Consider the following 12235-nt stretch of genomic DNA (forward strand, 5'->3'; position numbering starts at 1 on the left):
CATTTTTACTGGAAAACAGGGTCAGGCAGGGTCAGAAGATTTAGGATTTCTGCTGTGAATAATTTCAGTGGGCTCTGGAACATAGGGGCTGTCTTTAGTTGCCTGGTACCTGGTTGTAGAGAGATTAGAACTGGAGTATATTGACTTGATATATTAAAGCTAGGTAAAGTAGGTAGTTGGAGTGGATGAGCCCCTATTGGTTCATTTACACATTGGAAGCATTGTCCTTCCCCGTGGAGATATTTGCTATCTGTAGGAATTAGTTAACCCTGAAAAGTATAATTTCTTCTTTATCAGCAAGGCCCCAGCTACTAGAGCATTAAGAGTCCAGAAAATAAGAAAACATAGTTATTACATGCTTAGAGTTAGTTCTGTTAAGGTAATAAATTGGGGGCAGAGAATATTTATGGCTCTTTACCTACAAATCATCCCTTATTTAGCAGATAAACTAATGATGTAGAAATATTAATTTAGATACCACGAGAAATAAAAAAGATGAATAGGTCATTGTCACTATTATCTTAAGAGGTTACAAAGAGGATACATGATGCTTATACTCATAGTCTCAAATAATGTGATAAATGCTATGAGATTTGTTTAAAGTAAGATCTAATTACAAGTAGACAAATAAAATGGAATAGAAGGTGCAGAAATGAATCCACACAGGCATGGAACTATGATATATGATAGAGGTGGCTTTCCAGATCTGGCAAGGGAAGAATGGACTATTCAGCAAATCCCTTGGACAAGTATTTAGCCATATGGGGGAAGAATGAAATAGAATATTTCCCTTACACCATGTTTGAAGTCAGTTCCAGAGGTATAAAATTCCTAAATATGAAAAGAAAACTTTAAAAACTATTAGAAGAAAATATCTTCTTAAAAATGTGTATTTAATCTTGAGGTACTAAGGTTTTCTTAAATGAGAAACAAAAACAAAACAACCAACCAGAAAGGTAACTATAAGAAAATTACCCATATTCAACCTCAGCAAAAATTAAAATGTTTTTAAACAGAGAAATTTTAAGAATTCCATGGTTTAGCAGAACAGCAGCATTTAGTAGATACCTTGAATCAAGGCACACATATGCTCTAAGCTGCAGGTGTTTTAACCTCTTAAAATTAATAAATATGCAAATCACCTTCAAACTATCTTTTATTTAGTGTGTTTATCATGGTTCTGCATCCAAATGTTTCTTGTAATAATGCCTTTACCAATTTTGTTTTTAAATATAGCTGTGAATTACATCCTATTATCTTCCACTAAAATTGTTTTTTGTAGGAACAGTTTGCCAGCATTGTCAGTCATCACATACATTTTTAGTATTTTCAACAGACTTTGATCTGTTTTGATCTCATGAAATATTATAAAGAAAAATAATAATAGTAACTACAGTGGAATTGGGAGCTCACTTAAGGGGAGGAGAGTGAGGCTGCAGTGGTGGACAGCCAAATGCTAACTTGTTGTTTCTCCATTTTGATCATTGAAGTCTGGGCCTGATTTTTCTGGCTCTAGAATTAACATGTTTAATTAGAGCCTTTGGGTTTGGTCTTTAGTATAATTGTCAGATTAAAAGAGAAATTCATTTTCAAAGATACTCTCAAGCCTACATAAAATTAGAACCATATGAAATTGCCACTTAGTCATATGTACCTATTTTGTCAACTACTAAGACTTAATTCATAGCTAAAATCTTTTCCATATTTATAAATTCTTAAATTTTAGATATTTCTGTAAAATCATGTGTTTGTTTAGAGAAAGATGATATAATTTTGTTTGTAAGAGTTCTTACTTTAAATGGAAATGCTTTTTATATTGATTGTATTAGTTATATACATGGCAAATCATATCAAAACTGATCAAATTACATACTGCAAATATGTGCATTTTATTGTACTTCAATTTTACCTCAATAAAGCTATGCAAAAAAAAAAATAAACTAGGTTGAATTGATTAGGTTACAGCTCTCAAAATCCAGTCATTTCACTTCTGAACATTCCTGCATTAATACAGGAGTTTTGGGGGGATACCTCTTATCCAAATAACAAACATTATTTGCTGGTGACCCTTTACATATTTTAAATACTACATATCTTCCCACAAATTCCATGCCTTGTACAGTTTCCTCTGTCTGGACCTCCTTTGCTCTTCATGAAGTGTGTGTACATCTTACAAAATTCAACTAATTTTTTCTTCTCCTTTGCAAAGACTTTCTGGTTTTCCCATATGCAGATACTTCTCATCTAGTCTTCCAAAGTTACACCTGGTTAAGTCCCATTGACTCTTATAATTATTTACTCACATGTCTTTTCCTCACCACATTGAGAACTCTTGGGGGCAAAAACTGTGTCATAATTCAAACTGGTAGCCCCCGTGCCCAGTGCATTACTCCGGAGGTATTATGGTAATTGTTATCAGCATCTGGAATGTTCCTCAGACTTTCATGTTGAAAGCATGGTTCTCAGTGTAGTAAGGTTCAGAGGTGGGCCTTTTAGGCAATGATTGGATCATAGGTCTTTGGCCTCATAAGTAACTAGAAGCAAGGAAATAATAGAGAATGAAAATCAATTAAATAGGAGACAAAGAGAAAATCAACAAAGGCAAAAGTTGGTTCTTTAAAAAGGATACAATTAATAAACCATTAGCCAGACTTATCAAGGAAAAAGAAAGGAGGAAATATCAGTCACCATTAACAGGAGTGAAAGGGAATATCACTACAGATCCTACAGACATTGAAATATTTTGTTTGTTCATTATTTTTCTTAGTCATTCCTCTAGGGCTTACAATATATATTGTATCATATGCACTTGATATTTATACTAAATTGTGATAAAATATAAAAACATCACTTGATATCCTAGTATGTCTCTTCTTCCTTCCTTTTTAGCATAGTATTATGATACATACTACACACACATACATATACATACACATACATATATATAATAAACATTCTCGGGTAATAATCTTATATTTTACTGGAATTTAAAATAAATCTGAAGTAGAATTATACACACACACACATATGTGTGTGTGTGTGTGTGTGTGTATATATATATATATATATATATGTAAACAAAAAAGAAATATGTAAAACAAACCTAACAACATATTGTTTGTAATTATTGTTTTATGTAATATACTTTTAAAGGTGCTAGATGAAAGACTACAAATATACACAATATACATGTATGATAAGTTCAGCAAATAAAATAAAATAAAAACAGAAAAGAGTTCCTACTTTAGTAAATTTCAAATGTCACCATATCACTCAATAATAATGAAACAAAAATATGCTAGGTTAGCATTCTATCTTGCTAATGAAAAAGAAAGTGAACAAAGTGTTTGGTATTTTGGTGGTGAACATGAAATTTTCTGAAATCTCTCAAATCTCCTTTTTTTTTAATTACATGCTCCTTCACTGACGAACCCTCTATATGAGTAGTGTCAGCATCTGTTCTATTACTTATATCAGCAGTGGGATAATTTTAGGCAAAAACATTTTAATTGTTAAAATCATTTTCACAATAATATTAAAGAAATGATATTACTCTGCATTAAAAAATGACAAAATCATAGAATTTGGAGGGAAATGGATGGCATTAGAGCAGATTATGCTAAGTGAAGCTAGCCAATTCCTAAAAAACAAATGCCAAATGTCTTCTCTGATATAAGGAGAGTAACTAAGAACAGAGTAGGGAAGAAGAGCATGAGAAGAAGACTAACATTAAACAGGTGGGAGGGAAAGGGAGAGAGAAGGGAAATTGCATGGAAATGGAAGGAGACCCTCAGGGTTATACAAAATTACATACAAGAGGAAGTGAGAGGAAAGGGAAAAATAATACAAGGGGGAGAAATGAATTACAGTAGAGGGGGTAGAGAGAGAAGAGGGGAAGGGAGGGGAGGGGAGGGGGGATAGTAGAGGATAGGAAAGGTAGCAGAATACAACAGACATGAGTATGTCAATAAGTAAATCAATGGAAGTGTAACTGATGTGATTCTGCAATCTGTATACGGGGTAAAAATGGGAGTTCATAACCCACTTGAATCAAAGTGTGAAATATGATATATCAAGAACTATGTAATGTTTTGAACAACCAATTAAAAAAAAGAAAAAAGAAGAAATGGTTATAGTCAGTCATCTCAAAAGCTTAGAAAGAACTCAACATATTTTAACTGTTGCCTAGGATTTTTATCATTGAGGCAAGAATTTTTTTTTCTGAATGCAAAGCTGTATTAGAACAGATTTTCTGGGTGGAATCCTTTCATAACTGAGGATCTGTTTCTTGGCAGATGGTATAAAGATGCAGCTGATGAGTTACTTGGTGTACCTTTACATGGAGCTCTGTTACTCTAGCAGTGCTCCTGTGTGCTTGGAATACTGGGGCTAATCTCTCTTTTGGATGGCTGCATTTCCAAGGTTGGGGTATGGAATGAAACAAAAATGTAAATCACCTAATATTTTTTTTTCTCTTTCAATGGATTAAAAAAATGGCATTCTTTAGGAGAAAAATAGATGTCATATTATGCTGCTTGTTCACTTGGAGGCTTATGTTAATTCATAAGCATTAGAACTTCAGTGTATTTCTTCCTACTATAATTACTTTACAGATTTTAACAGTCAGAGGAGGAGCCTCTCTCCTGAGGCTTTTATAAAAGTCACAGAGTGCAGAAGGTCCATACTTGGATTTTGCTCTCTGTACCTTTATCCTTCCAGTGTGGCATGTAGGAAGTCCAGTTTGGATATTCATACATTTTAATGTATCTCCTTAATTGAGTATATGATAGCTCCGTGGGAGCTACAGATGTGTTTTCCTCTAAGAAGGGAAAGCACTCCTGTGGAAGGCCTTGCCATGATACCATGTGCCACCCTTACTAAATCCTTTGTTTCTATGCCTTGGGATCTTTCCATCACTAATATAATGAGCTATTGACAGCCATTCTTGGATCTGCTCTTGCTCCCTTTCAAATTTATTTCTTTTTGCTTATAAATAATTTTTCTACTTCGGTTTCTCAAGTCCAGAGATGGTGCTTTAGTTTCTTTGATTATTTGTATAAAAATATACAAATACATATATAAAATTATCCTGCCTCCCTTCCTCCCCACCCTCTTTCTCTCTCTCTCTATGGGGATTGATAATTGCCTAGAAGTTAGCCCACCTCTATTTGTATGAAGTGAGGAACAGGATGATTTTGGAATAATTATGTTAATAACAAACAAATAGTGTAAGACAGTAAAGACCACTGGTTTAGTCTAGCTATATGGATGTTAGTCATAAAATTTAAAGCAGAAGTTATTGGCAATAGCCATAGCTCTGAATTTATGTGAATTTCATAGCCTCCAAATACATGAAGTAAAATTTGACAAAATTACAAGGGATTACTGATAAAATCATAATCACAGAGAGAAATTTTAATATTACCTAACATTAATTGATGAGATAAGCAGAAATAATTATTAGTAACAATAAAGAAAACTTGCATAATACAGTTAATCTCAGTTGAATGGATATGTGTGTTGAGCTTAATAATTAAGATAATTAAAAAATACATGTTATTTTTTTAAAGCACACAGAATATTTTGAAAATTTATCAGTGAGATTATTTGTCTCAACAGATGTCTTTGGTTTGTAACTGTAACACATTCTGTGCATTAGATGAAGTTAAAATAATAGGAGAAGTGTATCAAAAGGAACATAAAAAATTGAAAACTGAACTTCAAATAAATTATTGTCAAAAAATAAATCAAATTGTATATTATAAAATATTTAGAACTTGACTGCAATGAAAATACTACATAAATCAAAATTGGTAGAATCTAGTTGAAGTCTTTAAAGGAGAAAAATATGGCTTTAGGTACATATATTAGAAGAGAAAAATATGCATCTATGTACCCTATTCAGAAAATGAGAGAAAGAACAGCAAAATAACTTACAAGTTAATTAAAAAGAAACTCTTAGAAAACTAAGAGACTATATGAATGTACTAGAAAGTAAAAACAAAAGAAAGAACAATCAAAAATCATTTTATCTTTACTGAACCTTCAAATAAAAGAGAAACTTTACCTTTCCCAGTTTATTCCATAGAAAGGGAAGGAAAGCTCTCTAAAACAATCAGACATGGTCAGTATGATAAAAACAAAATTGGAGACCATCTCACATATAAACCAAAAAAAAAAAAGTAATTAGAATATTAGCAATAGGAATCCAAGAATATTGTAAAAATATCATACATCAGGGCCAAGAGAAGTTCATTCCAGGAATACAAAACAAAACAAAACAAAAAAGACCTATTATGAGAAAGACATCAGTTAGGTCTCAGTTGAGGAACTTTCTACAAAATACCTCATCAGTATTCCTTTAAAACTGTCAAGGTCATCTGTAAGGAAGTCTGAGAAACTATCATAAACAAGTCAAGACCATAGAGTCATGACAATTATTTGTTATGAGTAAGATCCTGGAGCAATTGCAACAAAAAATTAGGTTTAAAAACTTTGCGGGGCTGGGGTTGTGGCTCAGTGGTTGAGCACTTGCCTAGCACATGTGAAGCACTAGGTTCGATCCTCAGCACCACATAAAAATAATTAAATAAAGATATTGCATCCATCTATAACAAAATATTTTTTAAAATTTCTTTAAAAACTAAGGAAATCTAAATAAAGTATGGACTTTATAGTAGTTTTTCAATATTGGATTGTTAATTATAACAAGTATTCCATCCTAATATAAAATGTTAATAATAGGGGAACTGTGGAGTATATGAGAACTCTCTAGGCTATCTTTGCAAAACTGTTTTTAAAAATAAGTTTTATTGGGGCTGGGGATGTGGCTCAAGCGGTAGCGCGCTCGTCTGGCATGGGTGCGGCCCGGGTTCGATCCTCAGCACCACATACCAACAAAGATGTTGTGTCCGCCGAGAACTAAAAAATAAAAAAAAAAAACATTAAAAATTCTCTCTCTCTCTCTCTCTCTCTCTCTCTCTCTCTCTCTCTCTCCTCTCTCACTCTCTCTTTAAAAAAAAAAGTTTTATTAAGGTGAATGTTTTTCTGATAAGCAGATGCTAATTCATAATGGGGCGGGTGGATGGGGAATAATGAAGGAACTTTGGTTTGTGTAGAGGGGAGTGAGGAGAGGAATGGAACTGTGGGGATGGGAAGGACAGTAGAATGAGACAGACATTATTACCCTATATACATGTATGATTACACTAATCATACATGTATATAGGGTAATAATACAGCCAGTGGAATGAGAAGTTGTGCTCCATTTGTGTACAATATGTCAAAATGCATTCTACTATAAAATTAATTAATTAATTTTAAAAAAGAAAAGAAAAAATGTTTTATTTTAAAAAAAGTAATTCAGGGAAAATTATCGAATAGAAAGTAAATGCATTAAAAATAAACATAAAATTTACAAAATAGCCAGGTGTGTTGGAGCATACCTGTAATCCCAGTGTCTCTGAAGGCTGAGGTAGGAGGAATTGCAAGTACAAACCCAGCCTCAGCAACTTAGCAGGTCCCTGTCTCAAAATAAAAAATAAAATAAAATGGGCTGGAAATGTGGCTTAGTGGATAAGTGTCCCTAGGTTTAATTCCTGTAACAACAACAACAAAAAGTTGTGTGCGTGTATAAAATATGATATAATTTAAAAATAAATTAAGCAACTTTTTAAAATAAGCTAAAGAGCTGGGTGCCATGGTGTGTGCTCATAATTCCAATGATGTTGGAGGCTGAAGCAGGAGGATCATAAATTAGAGGTCAGCTTGGGCAATTTAGTAAGATCATGTGTTAAAATTAATAAACAGTGCTGGGGATGTGGTTCAAGGCAGAATGCTCTCAGGTTCAATTCCCCATACCAAAACAACAAATAAAAAAAGAAAGAAAGAAAAGGAAAGGAAAAAAAGCCAAAGAAATTACTGACAAAGGCATTTTAAAAAATCCTGTGAATATATACATATATAGTCAAAGATAGAGTGAACAAACCAGATAGCCCCACTTGTTCCCTAAGCACTAAACTGAATGTACACTGAAAGGATTTATATTAAATAAGACAAATCCACAAGGATAAAGATGGAAGGAGAAAGACCAACCATTAGAAGTAGCAAAACAGGTGACATGTGGCAAATGAATGGACACACCCAAGAACATCAAATCTTATGTCAGTAGTAAGAAAAGCCAAGAAACAGCAGAGAACTACAGGTTCTCTTAAAGGGTTAGAGAGTTGTTCACACCAACCCTAATGTTAGGGCTAAAAACCAGAAGACAAGATCTATTTAAGACCTTGATGGAGTTCCTTTGCCCACAGGCTTCTCACCCCAGAGATGGAAAAAGTCAGTTGTTTTTAGCCTGGGGTCACCAATGCATGCTAAGATGCTACCTTGAAAACAAAGGGAATAAATGAGAATTTACATACTCTCTGAGCAGGAGAGACTCTTTGGGGAGTTTTCCCTGGAATTCAAATTCCAGAGTAAAACCCATGGTGCATATATCTGAGGTTCTTCAAGAACAAGGTTAAACTCACTAGAGACCTTGCCTGTTTGTGGACCAACCTTCTCTTCAGTCCTCTGCAAGTAGACCTGTCAACGTCATTGAATAAATGAGTCTAGCATTGGGGAAATAAATCCAGGCCAAAAATGGATGTATGGAGATGTGAGTACATGGATGTCATTTAAATCTGTATGGCATTAGTCTATATGAAATTGAGAAGGGAGTGAGGACAAACAGAGAAGATAAAGAGTCCTGGGGAGTGGGTCCTTCAGTGTTTCCAGGTCTCTGAGATGTAGAGGAATCAGCAGAGGAAAACTAGGTGAATGTCACACCTGGGGTTCAGAAAAGATGCATAATTATATGATTCTAATGCTGCTGAGAACTGGAAGTAGAGCACTGCATAAGCAATATGGAGGCTGTTGGCAGCCTACTCAAGAGCAGTAGAGGGTAGGGAATAGAATATAGTGGGAGCCGTAGTTACGACACATAAGGATAGAGACCAAACCTCACGCAAAGTCTCCAGAGTGGGGATTTGGAATCCAAAATAAAAAATCTGAGCTGTTGGAAGTTTTCTAAAAGGATATTCTTGGTCATGGAAAAAATAGAAGCAGAGTTGTGAGAAAAGGGCATGAGAAAGAGTTGTTAAATGCTTCAAGGAATGAAATGAATGAAGAGTGAGTAAATATAAAATGTTTGCTACTTTTGATTAATATATAAAATACATACATTTGTCACAATGCAGTGTTCTGTTAAGTGTTGCCTGAGTATTCCAGACTGCTTTTCTGTTCTCTCTAAAAATCCAGAAGCTTGTGACTTTAGGAAGCATTAGTCTTGATCAGTTTAGTCTTCCCCAGCCTTTAGCTGTCCTAAAGCAATAGACATCCAAAGAACAAAATTCCGTAATTTTAATGATATGAAATTAGATATGCCTATAAATCATTGAATTTTTCACTAGTCATTTGTTTCAATGTATGAAACTTTATATTTTTTAATTAAATATATGTTGCAAAGACATGCTTGTGCCTTGAACTGCTAGCACATTCCTGTCTCAGGGCCTTGCACTGGTTCTTTGCCCTGATGGACTCTGATCAGCTGTCCCACAATCTTCTGATTTCATTCCTATGCTTAATAGCTTTATTCATTAAAGAAATGTGGATGAAAATTTCAGTGAGATATCAACTTCATAAAATTTGACAGCAAGAATGTAGAGCAAAAGTAGTGCTCTTGTACTTCACTCAGAGACAGAAACTGGAATAACCACATTGAAAAACAGTCTTGACATTTCTTTCTTTTCTTCCACTTAGCATGTATTTAATATTCACTTATGATTTAGCCTACAAATATTACCCTTAGGTTTTTATCAAAGGGAAATATACATGTATATTCATAGAAAAACCTGTACATGAATGTTTACAGCTTTATTTGTAACTGCCCAAAACAGGAGCCAATCTAAATAGCCTTCAAAGAGTTAGTGGATAAATCTTGGTATATCATAAAGTGGAATATTAATCAACAATCATAAGGAAAAGACTGTTGATACACAGAGTCTCATGGATGAATCTCAAGCACATTTTGTTAAGTGAAAGAACATAGACTACTTGCTAGGATTCCATTTGACATGCCATTCTGAAAGGGGCAGAACTGTAGGGACAGAGAAAAGCAATGGTTGTGAGAGGCTGAAAATGGAGGGGAGTGACCAAGGAGAGGTACTTTTTGAAGCAATGGGACTGTTTCATATCTTAATTACAGGGACAATTTACAGTGACTGCTTCATGACTGCATACATTCCTTAAGACTCAAGCCTAATAAGGAGGAAAATTTCTTGTTTGCAGATACCCTCAGTAAACCTGACCTTACAACCAAAAAAACAGCACAAACAATGTCACCTTCCCCAGCCATGTATTCCCAGGATCCATTCTGCTTAAGGTCCCCCCTTCCTTCCCCAGCTTCATCAGGATGGCCAGGAACTGTTACTTCATCCCTAGCTTGTTGCCTTTTGAGTGTGAAGAATCAAAATGATTTTACTTTCTTCATTAGTCCTTTTCTATCATTTTAAATTCACATCCAGTTTACATTTTGTTGTTTTAATTACTGGGGATACATAAAATTTTAGCATAATAATTTGCATTTAAGAAAAAAGTTATGATGATGAAACCCAGATTGTTTACAGGGTTAACTTGTGCGTTTTTCCATAGACAGCAGCGAGTGTCTTGCAGATGACTGTAGTATAATTGCTGGAGGGAATCTCACTGGTTGGCACCCAGATTCTGCTGCTGTGTTGTGGCGAAGAGTCTTGGGAATCCTCGGAGACGTGAATAATATCCAGTCACCCAAGATCCATGCCAAAGTTTTTGGCTATCTCTATGAACTCTGGTACAAATTAGCAAAGGCATGTTCTTCTATGTTATCTTTGAAACTTTGATCATTAATACAAAAGCTGTGTTGCAAGTAACTACTGAACATATTCTGGAACACAAATTATACACTTAGACAAAGTGCATTTGATTATCAAAGAGTAAATCATAATAATTATAGTTTGAATGTTGTATAAATATGAAGTTATTTCATTTAGTGTAAAAGTAGAACATTTGTATAGGATATAAAAAATAGGATATTGAATAGATTTAGTTATTCTCTTTATAAAAGTAAAACTGGTTTTAGTGTACAAGTTTGAAAAATATAGAAAGTACAAAGAAGAAGATATGCATCACCATCCCTTTGAAATAACTGATATTAATATATAGTTCTATTTCTGTAGATAAAGACATTTTTACAAAAGTAGATTCTTAGAGTACATCCAGTTTTCATCCTGGTTTTTGTTTTGGTATTGAACATAATTTTTTCCTGTTATTAATTTTTTTTTTCAAAAACATGATTCAAATACATACAGTATAATTTGTTAAGCCATTCCCTAACATTTGGAGATTAGGACCTCTCCGGGTACTAACATTTCTAAGGAAAAACAATACCCTAATTTTATATTTAATGTAAAACCACATACAATAAGTCAGACACAGTTCAGACAGACGAAATTTCACAACAAAATAAAAAATTGTAAATATTATGGATTTTCACTGAATTTATAGAAATTTAATTAGAATCAGCTGTGGAAGACAATATTGAAATACTGTTGCAATAAATGGAATGTTACCTTCCTTAAAATTCTCTTCTTTGTGAATTAGATACGGGATAATCTAGCAATAAGCCTGGATAACCAGTCTTCTCCATCTCCTCCAGTCTTGATCCCACCACTCAGAATGTTTGCATCATGGCTATTTAAGGCAAGTGGATATGTGTTTGTTTCTTTATAGCAATTTCCTCTTCCTTTCTGAAATTGAGTTTGAAAAATGTAATTGCCCAAGACTGCATGTTTTGAAGACAGGCTGGGTTTTTACTAAAGTCACAGCATCCCACATCTTCATAAACAACTCTTCTGGAAAACTGAGAAGTAAATGAAATGTCGAAATACTCTGCATCTGGACTTGATTTAATCTGGAAACATCATCTCCTTGGCAGGCAACAACGCTGCCAAATGAATACAAGGAAGGCAAACTGCAAGCCTACAGGCTGATCTGTGCCATGATGACCAGACGCCAGGACGTTCTGCCAAACTCAGATTTCCTGGTGCATTTTTACCTCGTGATGCACCTGGGATTAACCAGCGAGGACCAGGTATTCTGTGACTTTTTTGTCATAATTGTCCATTAACAGGAAACTGCATATTATGTTTACTTATATCAAGAT

The 12235-nt window shown here is 34.1% G+C and overlaps 1 protein-coding gene across 3 annotated transcripts in view; it reads left to right on the top strand.

Moving 5' to 3' along the window:
• Ralgapa2 (Ral GTPase activating protein catalytic subunit alpha 2) overlaps positions 1-12235 on the top strand; it is a 321259-nt gene that overhangs the window by 136001 nt on the left and 173023 nt on the right. For all 3 annotated transcript variants that reach the window (XM_077800202.1, XM_077800203.1, XM_077800204.1), the window contains 3 exons: positions 10687-10880; positions 11674-11772; positions 12008-12163. In XM_077800202.1, the coding sequence (XP_077656328.1) occupies positions 10687-10880; positions 11674-11772; positions 12008-12163 (449 nt within the window). The remainder of the gene's footprint in view (positions 1-10686; positions 10881-11673; positions 11773-12007; positions 12164-12235) is intronic.

This window comes from Urocitellus parryii, chromosome 6, assembly GCF_045843805.1.
Source record: "Urocitellus parryii isolate mUroPar1 chromosome 6, mUroPar1.hap1, whole genome shotgun sequence".
NCBI classification, from domain to species: Eukaryota; Metazoa; Chordata; class Mammalia; order Rodentia; family Sciuridae; genus Urocitellus; species Urocitellus parryii.